We start from the raw sequence: 23,118 nt of genomic DNA, 5'->3' as shown, positions 1-23,118 counted from the left end.
GGGGCAAGACCTCAAAAGCTACAGCAAATCAAATTACGAAGTTCATTCCAGAGTCAAACTTCTCCAGAGTTCAGGAGTGTTTGGATCTGGGGTCTTGGTTCAGGGCCCACGAAAACTAAAGGCTTGATCCCAAGCCCACTGAAGTAAATGGAAAGACAGACAGTGATTTTAGAGGCTTAGCATCAGGCTCTCAAAATCCTGTCTACTTTTCAAAGATAAGATCAGGAGTTTGTACTGACTGAGGATACCCTCTCCCACCTCGCTGGGCCGCATGCTGCCGATGCCCTCTGGCACCATCTGCCTTTCAGAGTTTGGCACCCGGGGCTCAATCCTGCAAGGTCCCCAGCTCCCACTGACGTCACCAGCAGTTGAGAACTGCTCAGCATCTCTGGACAGGTGTTGAAGCATCAAACCTATAGTATATAAAGTGCTTTAGGATTCTTCACATTGACAGAGATGCTGTAGAAATACAAGGTGTTATTCTGATTAATAAATATTGAAGCGGATGGCGGGGGGGAAACCACTTCGAATGGGTTAAGTTTTGCAAAGAAAATAAAATGCTTTTACTTTTCCCCCTTAAACAAATATTTCTCTGATATTTCCTCTATATCCTCTTTCACCTCCTTGTATAGATAGTGAGGTCTTGCATATTCCTGGCAGAAGTGCATGGTGTCTAGGGGGTGCCACTTTCTCCAATTCCTACTCCCCTTTCCCCACCCAAAGGTTCCCAACACTCCCTCTCCCCACCCCAATCACACCAATTCCACCCTACGGCTCCAGCCACCAACTTGGGCAAGGATGTGCCACATGCACCCATGATGTCCCCATGTGCCTATGGGTGTAGCGCTCTCTTTTCACTCATCCCCTTGTGAGCGTGTTCCTACAAGGGCTGCATATTCCTACTTAACCCATTGTGGCTTGAAGGTGCTGCGAGGAAGGCAAAAAAAAAAAAAAAACTCCCTGGTCTTCCGCCAATTGGCCCATGGAAGAAAAAATTCCTTCCTGGCCCCCAAACAGGCTATCGGCTAGACCCGCAGCATCTGTCAGGCTGGGTTCCCATCCCTAGTTTGGGTGGGTAGAGTAGGGATGCTGGAACGGACCTGAAGGTCTCCACATGGCCCCCACTGCAGGTTAAATCCAGGGAGCTAGGGACTGATGATCAATCAGTACCCCACTCCCCCTCCCCCCCGCAGCTGGCCAATGAGTGCCGGACACTCCCGGGGTGGGGGGGGAAGAAGAGCTACCCAGTGTCCCTCAGCGAGTGTCCTCTCCCTCACTACTGCCACATGCTTTACAAAACTCCTCCCTAGGGTATCATGCATCTTCAGTGCTGGGCCCGCCTCTGGGGCCAACAATGCCAAAAGGAAGCAACAGTGCCATAGGCTCTCCTGACCTGGAGATCCCCCCACTGTCACTATGCTAGCATCGGGGTCGCTCAGTGAGGCAGATTAACTCAATTTCCACAGCCTAATGTCTTCCACAATAATGCTTAGATGCTATACTTCACTTCATCCCCCCACAAGGCAGGTATTATTACCCACATTTTATATAGTGAGAAAACTGTAGTCAAGAGGTCACTAGCTGACCAATGCCATGCAGAGGGTCCGTTTCAGGGAGAATTCCAGAGTTCCTAGCTCCATGCTCAGACGCCACAGACCAAACCTCGCTAAAGACCAGCACCATAGTCCTGCTGTATGGAGGGGGAAATCACTTCTAACAACTGTGATTGGTAATCACAGCTGCAGCTAGACCCTGTAAATATCACACTTCACTTTCTAGCTTCAAGAGTTTAAGATGCTTTTCTGGCCCACTCATCACTACTGCATGACTATAGAGCTATAGTATTTCTAAGACCCCTAGACCCTCTATCTACTGCATCCTATGCTGACTCTGCTGCTATCAGCTGGAATGGAGCCAATGGAGCTCTGCTACTAAAGCTGTGGGAAAGCTAGGGAAACTGACAAAACCTCCCAGTTTTGCTGGATTTTCAGAGAGAGTAGGTCATTTTTGTTCCCCCTCTAGGGAAGTCCCTAGAGTGTGTGAGAGTTTTAGGCCTTGAAACTGTAGAATTAATAAACGTGGTGCATTTTCTTTGGGCAGCTCCCCCACCCCAGTCCTAACTTTACTCCGAGAGGTCCTGACTCCTTGGTGGGGCAGGATTATGACCTGGCGTAGTGTTCAAGGCAACAGTCTGCCTGGAAAGGAGTTTCATTGTATGCTGCAGCTCAGGGTGGAAGGAATTAAATAACATTGCAACACGCACACACACAATGCCATAAGAACAGCCATACTGGGTCAGACCAAAGGTCCATCTAGCCCAGTATTCTGTTTTCCGACAGTGGCCAGTGCCAAGTGCCCCAGAGGGAATGAACAGAACAGGTAATCATCAAGTGATCCATCCCCTGTCACTCATTTCCAGCTTCTGGCAAACAGAAGCTAGGGACACCATCCCTGTCCATCCTGGCTAATAGCCACTGATGGACCTAGCTTCCATGAATTTATCTAGTTCTTTTTTGAACCCTGTTATAGTCTTGACCTTCATATCCTCTGGCAAAGAGTTCCACAGGTTGACTGTGCATTGTGTGAAGAAGTTCCACAGGTTGACGTGCATTGTGTGCCATAAAAGGAGGATCAGAAAAAGCCTGAACTACGTACCATTAAATGCCAAAGGATTCAGTTGAGAGAATTTAAAGGCCTGACTTTCCGAGGCGCTGTAGTTCCCGCTGACTTCAACTGCTTAGCACTGCTGAGAATCAAGTCTTTAAATTCACTCAGTTACTTTGTCTAAAAGAAATGCAGTTCAACGAAGGTTCTGGCCAAATGGGCAAAATATTCAGAACCAACCTTCTTTATGATGCTGCTGTTTTAATTATTTTTTGAACCTAGTAGCTCTCTAACCCAGAATTACCTACATCAGAAGGCCTGTTGAGTGGTGCTGATGATGGGGCCGTGGGCATCTGATGGGCTGCCCCTTCTGATGCGACCTACCTGAACATCATTACAACTCACTGAAAATGATGGATTGTTTTCAATGAATGTGGGTATTATCAGATTTCACTGGCGACCTTATAAAAATACAGGCACAGATTCTGACATGAAAGGCAGACCCCAGTTTGCAAACCGAGTTGCACATCTCAAAGACTCATTTGGCAGGCATCAAAGGCCAGCCATTTGCCCAGCACAAAAATATAAATCACTGATACCACCCAAAAAACCCTGTGATGACAGTTCAGATTGATATTAACTTGTCCACTTGTAGATATTCTGAAAGTATTTACTCTCAGTCTATAGCACTCCCAATGGCAGGCCCTTTATTCCAAGCGTACACTTGGCCTGTTGGAGCAAGAAAGCAGACACAGTAAATATAAACGTTCGGTAGCATAACAGCAAGGGGGGGGGGCCACAACGGCCACACCGCAGAGCACTCAGAGCAGCTAAGTACATGGACAGAAACAGATCTGTGCCTGGCCTAGGCACCGGCAGGAAGAAAAGGTGTCACTGATATAAATCTAAGACCAGGGAGCTAAAGAGCTCACCCAAATTTGAGTTGAATTTGTGTCAGTCAGTTCCCTTGGCTGCCTTCATCGACTGCGGCTTGATGTTGTAAAGTCTGCCCACGGCTGTTCCGCACACCCTCAATCCACTGTTTCACACTGTGACTTTATACAGGCTTATTTGGGCCTAACAAGGTCCTTATTTTTCTACAATGCAGGAAATAAGGAAACCAGCCATCAATTATTAGAAGCGCAGCAGATCTGAGCCGCATGGCTGTAAAACAGATTTTTCTTTAATGAAACTGAATTTGCATGTGCCAGGAATAACAAGTGCCTAGGACCAAAATGTAAATCAAACCTAAAGGAGAGTTTTCAAACTTTGAATCATTGGTAGCAACAGACAAGCTCAGAAGGAGTGTGGTATGATTTTGGAATGTCTTAAAAATGTGTGACTAATAAGACTTCTAAAGATATTATTTGTGAGTTAGTATTTCAGTCTCCCCACAGAAAGAAAACATCATACCAGAGAAAGGGCCACGTTTGCTGTAATAACTGTGTTAGTATGTCACCATCTCTGGGCTGGGAAGAAGGGCTTGTGTGTTAGTTTCTGAAAGCAAAGAAAGGGAAGAGACAGATGAAAAGTATCGATATTCTGGTAAGGGGGGCAATGAGAGGATAAAACTGTGTCTTTCTCCAATATGTCCATGCTTCAACACCAGCATGAGGTTTTAATTGGTCTCAGCTCAGTCTCTGGTGGACAGTGGGCCACATCACAAAACTATTGCACAAAATCTGATGCTGGTAGGGATTCCTGGTGGCGTCTGCATAAGAGAGAGGCCCAGCAAGAAACCAGCACGGAGGCTTAGTCACCCATAAAAGAAGGCGCCTTGGAGGGCAGGTTACAAGTAATTGTTAGAAACATTCATGTAGCAAAATAGTAATTAATTTGTAATTATTCTAACAGAATCGTCAAGATGCACACATTCCTATACTGAGCAACGGTGTGATGTTAGTGCTGAAACCCCACCTTCCCGAGCCCATCCTTACACTTTGTCACCATCACTCATCAACTCATGTCGAAAATTAGACCCTGAATCTGCAACCGGATTCACAAGGGCAAAGTCCTGAATATGTGCAGAGCCCCTTTGACTTCAGAAGTGAGTTTGGCCAGAGAAAGTAGAGGGGAAGGACCCATGAGATGATCCCTCTTACAAGACTGCTTGCTCTGCAAAATGAAAGTAACTATGAGTTTCTTTAGAACAGTTCATCCAGTTCTGGGAGAACACTTTATCTAGTTCTCTGAAACCCGAGAAGTCAGTTCAACTCCAGAGTCATAGACTCATAGACTTTAAGGTAAGAAGGGACCATCGTGATCATCTAGTCTGACCTCCTGCACACTGCAGGCCACAAACCTCGCCCACCCACTCCTGTAATAGACCGCCTAACCGCTAGCTGCGTTACTGAAGCTGGGGCATCTTAATTGGTCAAATCCTGCAACACTTACATCCTAGATCGGGGTCGGCAACTTTCGGCACGCAGCTCGCCAGGGTAAGCACCCTAGCAAGCCGAGCCAGTTTATTTACCTGCTGACGCGGCAGGTTCGGCCGATCGCGGCCCCCACTTGCCGCGGTTCGCCATCCCGGGCCAATGGGGGCGGAGGGAAGCGGCGCAGGCCGAGGGATGTGCTGGCTGCGGCTTCCCACCGCCCCCATTGGCCCAGGACGGCGAACCGCGGCCAGTGGGGGCAGCGATCGGCCAAACCTGCCACGTCAGCAGGTAAATAAACTGGCCCGGCCCGCTAGGGTGCTTACCCTGGCGAGCTGCGTGCCGAATGTTGCCGACCCCTGTCCTAGATAATCCAGAAGGGAACATTATGACCACCTAGTCTGGCCTCCTGCCTAACACAGCATTTCACCTAGCGATTCCTGCAAGGAACACAATAATTTATGGTTGAACTAGATCACATCTTTCAGAAAGACATCCAATCTTTATTTAAAGTCTGTAAATGATGGAGAATTTACCACATCCTTTGGTAATCTGTGCCAGTGGTTAGTTCCTTTACAGTAAAAATGTGTCTCGTTTCCAGTTTGGACTTTGCGCGCTTCATTTTCCAGCTATTGGATCTAGTTATGCCTTTGATAAATGAAAGCCCTCAGGTATCAGATATCTTCTTCCTGGATACACACTTCCAGACAGTGATTAAACTGCCTCTTAACCTTTTCTACAAATTAGCTCCTTGAATCTCTCATTGTAAGGCAGGTTTATTTGACCACAAATTGTTCTTGTAGCTCTCCTCAGAACCTTCTCCAACACCAGACCCGGACACAGTATTCCAGCAGAAGTCTCAGCAGTGCTGCAAACAGAACTATCATCATCTCCTTATTCCCATTAATACATCCAAGTATCATGGTAATCCTTTCCTCCACAGCATCATACTGGGAACTCATGGTCAGCTGGTTATCTACAATGATCCTCGAGTCCTTTTCGGAGTTGCTGCTTTCCAGAACACAGTCTCCCATCCAACAAGTATGGCCCGCATTCTCCCTCCTAATTAAAGACCATGCACATTGTTTGACTGCTCCCAGCTAACCAAGTGATCCAGATCACATTGTATCAGTGGTCTTTTCTCATTATTATTTACCATCCCACTAACTGTGGGGTCACATGCAAACTTTATCAGCTATGATTTTCTACTTTCTTCCATGTCATTGATAAAAATACTGAATGGCGTTGGGCCAAGAACTGATCACTGCAGAATCCCACAAGAAACACCACAGCTGCTTGATAATTCCCCATTAACATCTAGGTCTTGATATTTATTCATTAGCCAGCTTTTAATCCACTCAATATGTGCCATATTGATTTTGTATAATGCCAGAAAGTCATGTGGCACTAAGCCAAATACCTTACAGATGTCCAAATATAACATATCAGCACAGTTATCCTTATCTACCACTCCTGTGATCTTGTTAAAAAACTATATCAGTTCTGTATGATTAGACCTATTCTGCATGGCACAATGTTGATTGGCACGGATTCCATTTCCATCCATTAACTCTTTGCTGACAGAATTTCACTGAAGTTTTGCCTGAATACGGAATACAGGGTATGGCTCACTGTAATGAAGACAGCTGTGAGACATGGAAGAGCTGTAACTCACCTCAGAAAAGAGCCTCTTGCACAGTGACTGTGGGAAAAGGCCCCGAACAACAAGACGGCGAGAAAAGAGCTGTGAGATGTGGTGGGAAGTTATAAGAGCTTGTAGAAAGTAAATGAAGAGCTGTTGCAGAGTGCTGGTGTTTGGGCAGTCCCAGAGAAGTTGATATAGGAATGGCCATGGCACAGTCTCCTATACCAGGTGTGGCAAACCCAGGACAAACAGCTACAAAGAGGGGTAGTAATCAGTCCCAGGGGGTTAAAAAGGCCTCTCCCAAGCCACTGAGGAGAGAGAACCATGGGGAAATAAGGTTCAGCTGGGCAAGGGGTTACTAGGGAACTAATTAGGTTCAGCTGTCTCCAACTGCTTGGGACCTTTTTAAACCCTCCCCGGCGTGGGGGTGGGGGAGAGAGTGAGAGAACCAGGGAAGCTGCCAGTAAGTTAGGAGCAGCAAGGCTCTGAACCCTTCCAGCAAGGAAGGCCGCACTCTGTCCCCAGAGGGGAAGACAAACAAACACAGGGAGCTGACTGAGGGAAGGAATAGCCAGCCCCTGTGCTACCTACAGGGTTTTGCTTTGCCCAGGCCTGGGTCTCCAAGGCTAAAAAGGACTGAGCCTGCCGAGGAGAAGGAGGTACTTTGCCACACAGGGGAAGCCTCATGAAAAGTTGCAAGAAATGGCCTTAGATAGCAGTGCTGCTTCTCCTTGAGAGAGACAGGATGGGGAATTCTGAGGTGCTGTGTTTGCCGAAGCTCTACTGCAGCAGCGGTGTATGCACCTTCTGGTGGGACTAGCTGATGGTGGTCTCCGGACAACATGAGGTCCCAAAAGAGAGTGTTGGTGACATTGCTGAATGCATATAGCTTCTACCATCCACCTTTTCTGAATCACCCTAATTCTCTCGATGTAGCATATTACTAAAGCAATTCACACTTGGTTTCATCACTCATGAACTGCTTTCTATACTGCCTGCACCCATGCACACATTCATTTCCTTTTCTAAATCATACATTGCTTGATCTGTTTTTAGATTCCTTCCTTCTTATTGCGGTTTAAGTGCTGCTCACATCATCCTTTCGATTCTTCTACACATTGGCAAATAGCTGCCTTGTTAAATCTTGACTATTCTGCTGAAAAACCTTCTTCAGTGGTTTCGTTGATGCAAAGCTTCTGTGTGATTTACCATCACCAGGGGCTGTCTGTGTTTCATCTAGGAGCTCAGAGACATGAATAAGTCACACAGGGCAGTGGTGCTAGAGGGCTTCTGTGCTGCCAGTTTTTCTTAATATTTGGAAGACAGAATGCTCTGAGAAAGAATAATAATTCCAATCCTAGCCTAATTAAATATCAGTGAGGCTGTTGCCTTCTTCAGAACAATGGCTGGCATTTTCTATCCTCAAGAGGCAATCCTGGGTTAACAAAGGCTTGTCTTCAGAACGCATAAAACAGCTCCCAACTGTTTTGTACATAAGATCAATAATCCCCATGCCCAGCTGTTCATCGCTGGCTCTCCCACTCCTACTTCCCTGTCACTTTTGTCTGTCTATTTTCTATTGTGGACCTTCTCAGAGTTTTCTTGACAAACAGATATAGTCATGTCCTCCAATGTCCTTGTGCACACACTGCAGTTAAGAGGGAGAAAGAGGTGCCGCTGACATTTGTTAAGCGAGTCAGATAGTAGGAGACTGGGATACTGAAGGGTTTTGAGGGCCCCCTCATAATACGATGAGGTAGCAGACCAGAGAAAGGGAGTGGCAGGAAGAAGGCAAAGGGGAAAGAGTTTCTTTAGGGGGAGCCAGCAGGGAGAAGATAGAAGGCACTGGAAATCTGACTCATTTACTAAAATACCCAACACCAGCATAGAAAATCCATTGTCATGCTCCACGGTGATGGGTGCGTAGGAAGCCTAGATTGATAGCAGCAGAGGGATAGTGCATCAGAAGAATTTGTGGCTACTCAATGTACATAGTATTTCTTTGAGCTGCAGAGCCTGAAACACTTTGGTGGATCACATGACAGTCCTTCTAGTATCTAAATTTAAAGTACAACTAGTTTACCCAACAAGCTAAGACTGCATTTGTAGGTTGCTCCAAACGGTAGAGGTCTCATCTAACCTCTCTTGTTGTTTTCTTTGATGGTAGTTGGCAGTGCTTAATTTGTTAGGAAAGAGGTGCTGGGGCTCTAGCAATTTTTTACATTCATGACGGACGTGGCAAGCCCGAGGTGCTGGGGCTATGCAGTGCCAAGACTAGAGGTGCCGGGGCTCAGCCCAGGCACAAAGTAAGCACTGGTAGTTGGTACCATGATTCAGTTTTCCCTGAATCGAAGCTGATTATAAACTGGGAGTTATTTTTCATGGCAAGTTTTCTCTTGAGTCTCGTATTATTTAGACTGTGAAGCTGTCTCCCTGACATCTCGGCACAATCTGCCTACTGTGAAGCCTCTACACCATATATAAAATCACCTTTATCATTTCCAGTGATGGCTGAACTACTCGTGTTCTTGGTTTGTGGGTCCCCCAGCAGTTGGTACAGAACTCCGCTATAAAAATTAAAACTCCCCACCTCCAGGAAGTAAAGATCCCTAAAGCACCTTACTCCCATCCTGAGAAAGTCATGCTGGGTTACAGTGAAGCAGCAGGTCACATTTCCTTATATGCAAATGTCTGCAAAATCCTGTTCTAATACATTCCCAAGACTTTCTTAGCTTGACTTTCCCAAAGTAAGGCTCTTAATCTGCAGAGAGGCATCGCTGAGCCTTCGGAGTGCTGGGATTACAATGCTTGTGGCTACATCTTTAGTCTTATTTTAGAGCTGAGTTAATATTTCAAAACACTGTTCATGAATAGCGTTGCATCGGCTTTCCAGGTTTGTGCCCCTTTATGTTTGCTTTCTCTGACTCATCTAGCGAAAATAGACACTAGTAAAAATATTTGTGGAAACAGCACGTTTTAAGTAAATATCCAGAAAGAATGATTTCTGAACTAGCAATCTCACACAAGTAACCTCAGTCTAAGAGCTCCGTGATAGCATGCACTAAAGAGAGGAAGAATCATGTGATTAATGTGTTCAATCAAAACCAACCAACATAACCTGAATTTCAGAATTTGCTCTACAACAGCTCCATAGGCCAGGAAATCATTCAGCAATTATTTTCAAGTAACTCACTTTTAAGACAAAACCACGGGCTGCTTGTTGACAGTTTGCAGAAGGAAAATAAAAGGTAATATTCTCAGATAAATTATATGCTGCAAATCATTTGCTCAGTTCAATCATTTGCTAATTTCATTCTATACTTACAAAAAGAACTTTTGCAGATTAGATCCTCTGGGCTTGATCATTTACATGACTGTAATTTCACTGACTTCTGATGTAAATCTGGAGTAACTGCACTGAAAATCAATGGAATTACTCCAGATTTACACCAAAGTCAGGAAAAATGGAATCAGTCCCTCTGAGTTGTTGACTAAATGTAGATCAAGTCTGAAGACTGACACTACAGCAATCGAGATTGTATAAGAATCTAGGTAAAGAGATGATTAGTGCTGTGTTTTCTTTAGGAAACAAGTAGAACAGATTCTCAGCTGCATTCAAACCTTGCTCAGATTAAGTGATGGGGTCATCAGGGAGCTGATAGCAGCTCTCTCATCCCAAACTGTCCAGCTTCAGTGCACGTCAGAGCTGCAGAGGCATGCTCTGAATTACACCACATGCATATGGTCCTTCGGGAACCTTACACCAGCGGAGCTGAGGTGTGGTGGATCTCCCCTGACCCTTTAGGAGAAGGGGGAGAGGACACAGGGGATGGTGGAGTGGAGTCAACGCTGCCAACTTTCTCTGAGGGCAGAATTCCCCTGCACAAGAAGAATACTCCACTGGCCAGTTCCAGCCATTTTAAATCCACTTTGAAATAATTCTTTATAACTCCATTTCTAACAACTTGAACTACTGGGCATTGAACTAGACGTGAGGAATGTCCTTTACCCCTCAGTTTCCTTCCTGCAGTGAGCTGGATGGATGGTACCAGGAAGCACAAGCGGGGTGTCTGACCAGGAGCTCTCACCTTCCTGGAAACATTTTGGATAATGATAGTAGGTAACCCTTTGCACTCACTTAGCATTTTTCATCTAGATCTCACACCACTCTACAAAGGAGAGCAAGTGCCATTATCCCCATCTTATGGATGGAGAAACTGGGATGGGTGTACATAGACTTGCCCAAGGTCCCCCAGCAACTCAGTGACAGAGGCTGGGATAGAACCCAGGCCCCCTTAATCCTCCTCTACTATGGTATCTATTTACTCTGGCCTCGTTGACTTCATCTGACATGACCCTTGTCCCATCTCCCCCTTCACTGACTCTTCCCCAGCTCTGAGTCTCACTAGGTCCACGTATTGACTGCAGATTGAATTTATTGTGCATAGGCTCTTCTAGCAGCATGCAATCCACAGAGGTAAAGGCCTGAGAGGACCATGTGAGGCCCAGCCAAGAAATAAAATGCTTAACATGGAGTTGCTGATTGCCTTACCCCAGAGTCCCAATACAGGCCTGCTTCTGCTGCCACTAAAGTGGACGTAGGAGCAGGACCGGGCCGTATATTATGCTCTCTGTTTCTCAAGAGAATATGGGAGGAATTTTCAAGCACTCAGAGCTGGCCCAACTCTGCTCCTATTGAAGTCAATGGTAAAATTGCCTTTGATTTCAGTGGGAACAGTTAGGCCAACACGGAGGGCAAGTCTACGCTACAAAATTAAGTCGACCTAAGTTCACAGAATCATAGAATATCAGGGTTGGAAGGGACCTCAGGAGGTCATCTAGTCCAACCCTCTGCTCAAAGCAGGACCTAATCCCAACTAAATCATCCCAGCCAGGGCTTTGTCAAGCCTGACCTTAAAAACCTCTAAGGAAGGAGATTCCACCACCTCCCTAGGTAACCCATTCCAGTGCTTCACCACCCTCCTAGTGAAAAAGTTTTTCCTAATATCCAATCTAAACCTCCCCCACTGCATCTTGAGACTATTACTCCTTGTTCTGTCATCTGGTACCACTGAGAACTGTCTAGATCCATCCTCTTTGGAACCCCCTTTCAGGTAGTTGAAAGCAGCTATCAAATCCCCCTTCATTCTTCTCTTCTGCAGACTAAATAATCCCAGTTCCCTCAGCCTCTCCTCATAACTCATGTACTCCAGCCCCCTAATCATTTTTGTTGCCCTCCGCTGGACTCTTTCCAATTTTTCCACATCCTTCTTGTAGTGTGGGGCCCAAAACTGGACACAGTACTCCAGGTGAGACCTCACCAATGTCGAATAGAGGGGAACGATCACGTCCCTCAATCTGCTGGCAATGCCCCTACTTATACAGTCCAAAATGCCGTTAGCCTTCTTGGCAACAAGGGCACACTGTTGACTCATATCCAGATTCTCGTCCACCGTAACCCCTACGTCCTTTTCTGCAGAACTGCTGCCTAGCCACTCAGTCCCTAGTCTGTAACAGTGAATGGGATTCTTCCGTCCTAAGTGCAGGACTCTGCACTTGTCCTTGTTGAACCTCATCAGGTTTCTTTTGGCCCAATCCTCTAATTTGTCTAGGTCCCTCTGTATCCTATCCCTATCCTCCAGTGGTATCCTATACCACTCCTCCCAGTTTAGTGTCATCTGCAAACTTGCTGCAAGTGCAGTCCACGCCATCCTCCAGATCATTAATGAAGATATTGAACAAAACCGACCCCAGGACTGACCCTTGGGGCACTCCGCTTGAAACCGGCTGCCAACTAGACATGGAGCCATTGATCACTACCCATTGAGCCCGGCGATCTAGCCAGCTTTCTATCCACCTTATAGTCCATTCATCCAGCCCATACTTCTTTAACTTGCTGGCAAGAATACTGTGGGAGACCGTATCAAAAGCTTTGCTAAAGTCAAGGAATAACACATCCACTGCTTTCCCCTCATCCACAGACCCAGTTATCTCCTCATAGAAGGCAATTAGGTTAGTCAGGCATGACTTGCCCTTGGTGAATCCATGCTGACTGTTCCTGATCATTTTCCTCTTCTCTAAGTGCTTCAGAATTGATTCTTTGAGGACCTGCTTCATGATTTTTCCAGGGACTGAGATGAGGGTGACTGGCCTGTAGTTCCCCGGATCCTCCTTCTTCCCTTTTTTAAAGATGGGCACTACATTAGCCTTTTTCCAGTCATCCGGGACCTCCCCCGATCGCCATGAGTTTTCAAAGATAATGGCCAAAGGCTCTGCAATCACATCCGCCAACTCCTTTAGCACCCTCGGATGCAGCGCATCCGGCTCCATGGACTTGTGCTCGTTCCGTTTTTCTAAATAGTCCCAAACCACTTCTTTCTCCACAGAGGGCTGGTCACCTTCTCCCCATACTGTGCTGCCTCTCCCCATACTGTGCTGCATTACGTTGACGTACAGCCGCCGCTCTAACTAAATCGCTTTTGCATGCCCACACTACGCTCCTTGTGTTGGCAGTGTGCATCCTCACCAGGAGTGCTTGCACCAATTTAACTGTCAGTGTGAGGCATTGAAGGACGGCTTCTGAAAGCCAGTAACAGTCGATGTAAGCAATGAAGTGTCTGCACTGATACTGTGTCAACCTAACTACATGGACCTAAGCGCTAAGCCTCTTGCGGAGGTAGAGTTATTAAATCAGTTTAGTGAGTGAGTTACACCAGTGAGAGCTACATTTTAGTGTAGACGCTTACAGAGTTAGGTCAATGTAAGTTTACATTGACCTAACTCTGTAGTGTAGACCAGGCCTGAGTGTTTATGAAAATCCCATGCTGGAAATCCTTTCAGGAAAACACTAGGAAATAAAATGGCAATTTCTTTTTTATCCACAGAAAACATTCCCCGTGCCCCACCCCACCTTGCCAGATACAGATGGGGAAAGAGTAGGATTTGCACAAAGAAGGGTAAGTGGAGAGATCTGTTTTGTGGTGAACTGAGGCCTTTTGAACCAGAGCGCTGCCTTCCTCAAACATTATTCCAGTCCCATTTGATGCTCTTTTTCATGTAGTACTCCACTTCGGAGATGTTCCAGCGAAGAGCTCTACATACAGTAATTGTAAGTGAGTGACTGATCATTTGCCCTCAGTGTGGGATTCAGGTTAAATCAAAGCCAGCTGCTCTGGAGAGGGGCAGGAGAAGAAATCAAAACAAGCAGATCTAGAAATTAAATGCATAAGAAATCACTGCTATTCTTCCACATTAATAATTAAATCTAAGCTCTTCAAGCCCTGTGCACCTAGAACAATTTTCTTCATTTTATGACTTTTTAAAAAAAAACAAAAAAAAAAATCCTGCGCTGTTGTCTGTGTCCCGATAACTCTGAAATGTGCTAGTCATCTCTCCCAGTTAAATATCCTGTTTCATAAACCCACTCCTAGATATTTGAAACTGCAGATCACTAATGTCTAGCTTTAGGCATCTGACATTCCACAGAATTAATATTTAAACTTATTATAAAGGAATTGGGGTTGTGTTAAGCATGAAGTATTTAACAGCATTTTGTTTCTTTTGTTTCAAACTATTTTGTTTCTTATCTAAAGTGCATGTTATGTTATACACGCAAATAAGAAAAAGTACATAATTAAATTAATACATTTACTGCTATTTTCCTTTTACTGCACTGAGAGTTGGATAGGCTTAAAAAGTGGAAGCTATCAAATTTCATTTTTAAGATAGAATTCTAAGTGTATTATCTTTCTTTGCCTCAGGGGTTGTTGACTTCAGTATTTAAGCTACTTAACCACATCAAATTATCAAAAAGCAATGAATCACTGGCACATATTTAAAATAACCTTAGGCCTTCCATGTCGTGCTGGGAAGTTACTTGGCTTGAGTATTGTCGTATATAATCTAACTCTTATCTTAAAAAAAAAAAATCTCAGTTACGAAATATTACTTAATTTTAAAAAAATTAGCCTTTGATTTACACATTGGATGCTCTCTGTCTAAAGCAGCATGTGTAATTTATTTACAGCATTGGAAGGCAGGCTAAATACATCATCTACTGTTATGCAAACTTCTACTAGGTATTAAAAAATACCTGGTCCCCCAGAGACACATTTCATACAGTTCAGCAATGTTCCAAAATAAACTAAATCTCCAGCCCCTTAAAAGCTTAAAATAACAATTGAGATCTGTATTAAAAAGTGTTTTACAGTATTTGATTATGTCTACTTAGAACGATTTTTTCCTCTGGTTAAATGTGCACAAAAAACGCAAACCACCACACAAAAAAATATATTTGCTTTCTCCTTATTCCAGAAAGACTGATGTATTCTCATACCCACAAATCGTTCCTCCTCCTTCACCAGAAAAATCTTGAATACAAGAGTCCAATGCTATTTGAAATGCTTTGCATTAGCTCACCCTTAAGACAAAGCCGATGAGATTTATTCTATTACAATGCTTTTTATTAGTTAACTGTGTAAAGCACCAAAAAAATATTCGAGCACTGTGAAACAAAAGGCCAAACATACTTCACATTATTATATTTACACAAATGCAAAGATCTAAAGGAGAGACAGACAACTAGATCATCACTTTTGACGATCTGAATATGTAAGTTCTTGCAATTCCCAACGTCTAAAAGGCAGAATTTGAAAAGCTAAAAGTCAGAATGTGGGTCTATTTCCTATAGCAGCTCTGGCAACTCACTTTTCCCAATAATCATCAGTGATGAATAATCATTTCATAAACCTAAATTAACCATAGTAAAGAAAAAAAATCCTTGTGCCAGGTTACCAGTGAAGCATGGATTCTGCAAACAGAAAGCAGGAGATACCCTCTGGGGTTTCACATACTGAATGCCTTAAAGTACAGTGGAGGAAAAAAAAATTCTTGGCAACTATTCTTCAAAGTTGAAACTGAAAGGTAGAATTGGAATTGAATTTAGATGAAATGGTCTTTGATTTTAACATGCCACATTGAAAATTATTCCTGCCATTTTAGTGCTTCAACCAGTCATTTTGTCCACTTCATTCCAATGTTCAGGATTTTCGGGATACGAGGTAACAGCTGTGTCATATTCAGAAACACATCTTTGCTCTTGTTTTCAGATTTCTAGGGTAAGATTACACTGTATGAGAATTAACAAACACCACCCCTGCTTTTGATCCAAGCTTTTTTTTTTTTTTTTTTTTGTATTTATAAGTTGCATCAGTGTGCTGGGAAATAAAGTTTTGAGGCTGACAAATAAAGTAAACAAACCAGCCCTATATTAAAAGGAGTTACCGTACACTGTGAAACGATTGCCGGATTGCGTGACTTCTCTGGTCTGTTGACATGTACTGATAGAAACCTGGAGTATGAAACGCAGCAGTTTGCATCCATAATCCCTCTCTAATTGCCCAGTCAGCATCTTTAAGCGTGTTTCAAAAAAGCTCTAAAACAGAGGTATATTCACATTTCTACAATATTTATTTTGTAATCGTAATATTGATCAAACATGGAAGTTAACCTACAATATCCTAAATCTGCCACAGACACATTCCCCTGATTATTTCACTTCCAAGTTTACCGACATATTTAATGTAAGGGCTGATACTTGTTCAGCACGCTTGACAGCATAGGGTATATCTACAATACTATTATGGCTGAAATACTGACCCCCATCAAAATCAACAGCAAACCTTCCATTGACTTCAATGGAGCCAGGATTTCACCCTATACAATTAAATAGCAACCTACTGCACATCTTTGCTCATTGTTAAGGAAGAGAATCTTTCTGTAGAAGAAAATTACTATTCATAGTTTCCAAGGCCAGAAGGCACCTTTGTGATCATCTAGCCTGACCTCCTGTATAACACAGGCCATAGCATTCCCAAAATAATTCCTACTGCATAACTTCTACAAAAACATCCAATCTTGATTTAAAAATTTTAAGTGATAGAGAATTCACCATAACCCTGGGTAAATTGTTCCAATGGTTATTTACCTGCATTCTTAACATTTACACTTTATTTCCCATTTGAATTTGTCAAAGAGGGGTACATTTAATAGTTTTAAGTATTCTCACAGCCTATGGAATAACTGTCAGAGTTTATTCAGAGCCCCTTTATGACTGAATACGCATAAAATCAGCTTGTGCATTCTTGCAAAAAAGACATCTACATGCATATTTCTTTCCAAGTTCAGCAGTTTTACAAACATCATCTTTCAACAGTTCTATAACATGGTTTTAAATCTACTAAAAACCATTCAGCACACACCTCATGTGCAGGTGTTTGCAGGATTGGACCCTAAAATGGGAACAGCCATTTAGATCTATTTAAGAATTGAGTAATTTAGAACAGTTTGAGTATTAGGTCAATAGGATGACTCACAAGAGTAAAGTAACTCGTACTTGCAGAATTGAAGTCCTAAATTAACTGTCTTTTAGTTTACAATAAAATACAATAATTTCCCTCTCACCCCATTTAACAGAATACATTGTAAATCTAGTTTTCATTCCATGTGTCAATATAAAATTTTAAAGCCATAATAAAGTAAAGTAATCATTTAAATCCATCCTTCAAGTAGAACACAAGAGGTTATAAAATGTATCATTTTAATTATCAGGTTCATTTTTTTCTGACTGAAATAATTACATCTCATTATCATATATAATTGCAAAATGATATCTACTACTATCATCTTTCTAACAGCTCATTTAATTTCTAAACCAGAAAGCTCTATGCTTTTACATTATAGATGCTGTATGCCTTTTTGTAACATATTGGTAGTTAGTTCTTTTGTTTTTTATTTGCCAATTATTCTGTGTTTCATTAAGCATCCCTAGATAAAAAATGAAATCCTAAATACTGGATGCAATTAGATCCACCTTTTTTTTTTTTTTAAACGGTGCAATAGCATTTAGAAATCTATGAAAGGGGCACATTCGATTCAGTGACTTCCAATCTCAAGACACAAACCACAAAGGAATTTCCTTCTGCAGAAAATAACTGAAAACTTATTTTCTCTTTTGGGAACATATAACAGTTTTAGCTAATTTGAGAAAAAAGATAAGATTTACTAAAATGACCTAAAGCAAATGTGATTTCAGTTGCAGTTTCTCCCCTTTTTTCCAGGAAGGAGGGGAAAAATAAAATAAAATAAAATAAAAAATAGAAGAGTTATGTTATATTATGCATTATTCACATAAAAAAACCCAAAACAAAACAAAAAAGAGAACATCTATAAGATTTAATTGTAAGAGATTATTCAAAACTACGATGCTCCCAAAATGTGAAGTGGGCTGGGTTTGTATGGGAACCAGAATGAGGTGATAAAGAACACCCCTGTGTACTATATATGAAATTGAGTAAATATGGAGATTGTCATTCAAAATGGGACCAAAACTGCAACCCACCAAACTCAGATGAGTAATTCTTAATCATGCAAGTAATCTCATTCTCTTCAATGGGACTATTTGGGTAAATGATGATCATTCATCTGAGGGAGGGTTACAGGATCAGGCCCAATAAGAACAATCAGTATATCTAATATATTGTATAATAACTGGGTTAGTTATATTGCACCACCTTATGCCTTTTGTCCCAGTCCTGCAAATCTTTAATTATCCAGGAAAGATAGCCCCACGGTAGTCATCAGATTACTTACACGAGTAAGGTATCACAAGTACTGGTCCCTTGTTTTCTTTTTTACGTGCAAGTTTGCTAGTATAGAGCATTATGTTAATTGTGGCTCTGCGTAAATAATCATATAATTATGACCCTCATCAAGGAAGTGACCAAATACTGAAGACTAAACTACTTTATTGTCTCTTAATGTAAGTAACTGTCTGAAGTGGCTCCTGAAAAGGTTCGTGCAGTTGGGAGTATTTTCCCTAACGGCACAAAGGACAGGACATGAGTTAACACAGATGACTCATGAATCCAATGTATCACATGAATCTGCAAAAAAGAGCATTTCATTGTAATGATCAAAACTGCTTTAACTGTTTTTTTTTAAAGACATATTGGACAGGATTTTGATGTACTTTGTCGCAATTTTCCTTCCCTACCCGAACCTCAACTATTTTTTGTGTAACTGGTTATTATTTTGCCCCGTGCTACCCTGCAAATCACATATTATAACATTAAAGTAAATGAAATACAGCAAAACCACATAACCCCGGGAAAATATTGTAAAGTAAGTCATACCTTTTATTACAGTTATTCTATGCCCAGTGGACCACAAGTGCCTCTAAGGGAACAATGTTTGGGTGCAAATACTACAGCTTGCAATCCACTGAGATCAGAGGTAAAACAAGGAGGGCTCAGCATGTAGTACAGCCAATCACACCGAATGAGAGGTTGGGCAAAATGTCACATTTAAAATAAAAATCATTGCCAGAAAGGAACAAATTTTAAGCTCTTTTTTTTTTTTTTTTTAAAGTCTGCATTTTTGCTGAAATATAGACAGCCCCAGGCTGCAAACACTTACACACCTGAGTAACTTTACTCACATGACCAGTTGCTCTGAGTTCAATTAGACTACTTGTTCAGGTTTGGGAAGTGTTTGCAGCATCAACACTTAATACCACGCAACAGCAGAGGAATGACATAGAGCCCATTGCCACAGCGGGCTGCTCCTTCTCATTGCAATTGCCTCAAAGCTGTGCTTTTTGTTAATGGGGCAGTATCTTTTTTAAACAAAAAAAATTAAAGCCACATTTGGCAAAATGTTTACAGACAACTATAAAAATGGTTTACGCTCACGTTAAGAGGGTCCTTCCCCCCTGCTCCCACCCTTCAAAAAGGGATAAACCTAAACCAGGAGGCGTACTCTGTAATCTAACCCAGACTGAAGAGGGAGTTATTCCACATGCAGTACTAAAGTGCAGAAGACCCCCTTGTGTGATGGTCTGAAATCAAGCTGTCACCAGTTCCTCCCTTGAAAACCTTTGCAGGGTACATTTGAAGTCCCCCCCCCCCCATTCTGATTTCTTGGTTATTTCTTACATTATGTCCACATACACCTGTCTTTTCCTATAACCTTTAGCCTATTTGCAGGGCTATTGGCAAAGTCTGGATGCTTACAGATTGCCATCATTTGGCTTTTTTTTTAATTGCAATTTAGTATATTATTTGATTATTCTACTATCTAATTTTATAAGGTGGCTCTTGTTATTAGCAGGCAATTGTTGGTGTAGCAGCACCGCAATCTCCCTGCTTATGGAGTGTCTGGTGGGTGCTTTAGAAATGTCAATATTATTACTGGAAGAGAGTGAGGCTCACAGCAAGAGAACTTGAAAAATGCACAACTGTGTGTGTGCAGTTGCTGTCACTTCACAAGCTGCGCATCTTGAATCAGAAGGACAACGCTGCAGCTTTAGAGAACATGAAGACTATTTATAATCTGTTGCTTCAGTTTCCATTTGATTGAGATGAATGAATGCACACTGTAGTTTGTCGGAAGAAACAGATACTCTTCTAAGGCTCACTGGAGTCAGGGACACTTCAGAACAATGAGAATCTATCGCAACAACATTTCATTTCCCCTATCCCCAGCTTCTGGTCTATGCTAAAAAGTCTTAACCAACAGCATAGCTGAACCACTCAGCCTGGAAAAATCCAATATGCCAGCGTTATGCACCAGGTGAACATGGCAAAGACCCCAATCCGAAATGTGGATAATTTTGCTCACGTGGGTAGTACAGGTTACTTACATGCTTAGGCATCTGTAGGCTTGGGCCCTAAATGGAGACACTGGAAGCTTTACAAACAGGAATAAACTCCAGTGATGACTGGAGAGGAAAGGGAAGATAGTGTGATCAGTTAAGATGAGTGTGTGTCCCTCTCCCCAGACCCACTTCTTTCTGCTGCAGGGACGCCAACACACAGTGGAACTTCTGTTATTCCAAAGCGGGGATAGGGGGTTGTAGGGAAACCATATGGGGATTGAGAGCCCCTCAGAAGCGAGTTCCACACCAGCTTGCTGTGGGACAACAAATGGGTGGGCTTTTAGGCAATCTGAGAAAGCAGCAAAGGTGTGCCTAGTGGCAAATCAGGCATCAGGGGGGATTCGGGGGTGGGGGGGAAACTGGCAGGATGCAGTCCCTTCCACAGCCTGTAGTGGGAACTTCAGCATAGCTGTGCTAGAGCTCTGTGCACTCCCCCGTGTGTGCACTCCCCCCATCCCCAAACAAAGTTGCAAATCCCATGTATTTGGGCTGTGTGCAGTAGACACAAATTTCACCCTTGCTGAACTTGGGAAAATCTTTAATCAGAAGGGGAATGCTGAAGCTCTAGAGAACATAAAGGTTATTTATAATCAGAACAATAATACAGTGGCCAGCCCCATTACCCTTCGTAAAAGCTCACAAAAGACAACATTTCTAGTCCATGTGTGAACAGTCTACTTTACTTTTCAATAGAAAGGAAAGAAATGGATGCAATTCCTAGTGGGAAGTATCTTACATCAGCTAGATAGAGGACATTTCCGTAGATTTTTATACAAAGAGAAATCACCTTGTGAACATTAGAGCAAAGGCAGTCTTTTCTATAATAATCTATGCACATCTGTCCGGGTATGTGGTATTATAACATGGATGAGATGCTTGTATTCTCTCAGAAACCAGATATGTATCTCTAGGGATTATCTAGAGAGTGGAATATTTTAAAATTGAACCTTGATAAGCTAACACAATCAAATAGCAGAAGGTGGACAGGTTTAAATAACCAACTTCCAACCAAATATAATGCCATTAGTTATTAACTTCTTTAAGAATGATGGATGAAAAGATGCATTTCTAAACTCAAAAAATAATTTGATTTTATACAAGCCCCCTCAGACATCAGGAATCCTGGATCTGAGAACTCACTGCTTACATACATGTTAATCACACCTTCTCAATGTCTAACATACAAATTCAAACAATTACAGTGAAACCATTTAATACAACTAAGCATTTACCTTAAGCCACAAGAACAGTGTGAAATAAGACGACCTAGCCCAGTTCATCCCAGTGAGCAGACCCAGCTTAAATGACCATCCCCTGTGTGTTTTCCAAAACTGAGGAGAGGCTGCTCAAGGAAATTAAAGAGGATGCTGGTCTCAAGATTTTCTTGAAACGTATCAAGAACTCTATGCAGTCCATCTGCAGACAAAGTCTGGTTTACAGAGGGTCCTGTGGCACCTTTAAGACTAACAGAAGTATTGGGAGCATAAGCTTTCGTGGGTAAGAACCTCACTTCTTCAGATGAACCTCACTTCTGTTAGTCTTAAAGGTGCCACAGGACCCTCTGTTGCTTTTTACAGACTCAGACTAACACGGCTACCCCTCTGATACTAGTCTGGTTTACATTATCTTGCATTTAAAAGGTGGAAAGAAAAAAAAAATTTGCAGTGTTATAGAAACATTTCAGAAAATATCCTGAAGACCAGAAAGAAAAAGGTTGATATTGATGAATTTGTGTTGGGTTTTGTTTGTTTGTTTGATTCATGCATTTTATAACTCACCCTTCACGCTTTGATGTTTCTGCTGCTGGAAATACTCTTTGGAGCTTTTAGGACATCGGAACTCCTGTGTCCGCTGAAGGATTGGAAGCCTCTCAAATATGCTTGGTCTTTTGGGGATGAGATCTAACAGCGGCACTGACATTTCATGTGGACTTTGCTGCGGTTCTGTATTGTCGCTGCTGTTGTTGACAGTTATTTTAAAGGACATCTGAGAATTCAAAAAAGCTTTACCAGTGTTGGAACAAGTCACTTGTGGCAGTTCCTTCATAGGCACTACTTGGCATTTATCAATCGCTTCAAAGAAGGCTGCACTGGTACTGGGTTTCTGAAACTCTGCAACCTCATAGTGCATATTTGTGTCCCTCTGCTGGAAGGGTCCTTGCTTATCTCCTACATAAAACAGCACAAGGAATGTCAAATGGCATGGAAGCTGACCTTCTAACTCTTAAAGCAGTGGAAACAACAGGTAAAAACACCCTATAAACTTGTGGTCTAACATCAGGTACCTTCATATATTCTAGCCAGTGGGTCATTTAAAAGAAGAGGCTACTGCAAACCTGGAAACCCTAAAGGGTTAATGAATACAATCTCAGTGAGATGTTTCCTGGTGTTTAGTCAAACAAATCCTGTATTATTGTCAAAGGAAGGTAAGCCAGCACTTTCTCCCCATACAGACTCATAAATACAGGGATGGAAAGGCACTTTTCACGGCTCTGGGGCTGTTTGGGAGAGAGCGGGGAGTTTAGCTTTTAAAACTGCTCATAGGTTTGTTTGGCTGGCTGGTTGTTTTTTCCCCCAGTGACACTGCTGGTCCTTTCAGTCATTTCAGGGGAAAGAAAAGAAAAACTTGGAATGATTTATTCAGGATGATTCCGTTCAGTTGAACCATTCAAACAGCAACCGCCCAGACACCAAGAGCTGTGGTTTTCATGCAAATAACCCCGAGGAGGTTGTTTATGTAGCGTGACTCTGAACTCTCGACTTTCACGACGTGCTAATCCG

At 42.7% G+C, this 23,118-nt stretch overlaps 1 protein-coding gene across 1 annotated transcript in view; it reads right to left on the bottom strand.

Moving 5' to 3' along the window:
• Positions 1 to 22,649, bottom strand: part of LOC112120571 (zinc finger protein GLIS1) — a 274,792-nt gene extending 252,143 nt beyond the window's left edge. Inside the window, 2 exon segments of the mRNA XM_029911585.1 lie at positions 22,117 to 22,556; positions 22,558 to 22,649. Coding sequence (XP_029767445.1) covers positions 22,117 to 22,556; positions 22,558 to 22,649 — 532 coding nt within the window.
• Positions 22,650 to 23,118: the final 469 nt, after the last annotated feature.

This window comes from Terrapene carolina, unplaced genomic scaffold (genome assembly GCF_002925995.2).
Source record: "Terrapene carolina triunguis isolate 2854851 unplaced genomic scaffold, T_m_triunguis-2.0 Scaffold102, whole genome shotgun sequence".
NCBI lineage: Eukaryota > Metazoa > Chordata > Testudines > Emydidae > Terrapene > Terrapene triunguis.
This window is presented reverse-complemented; position numbering and strand designations above follow the sequence as displayed.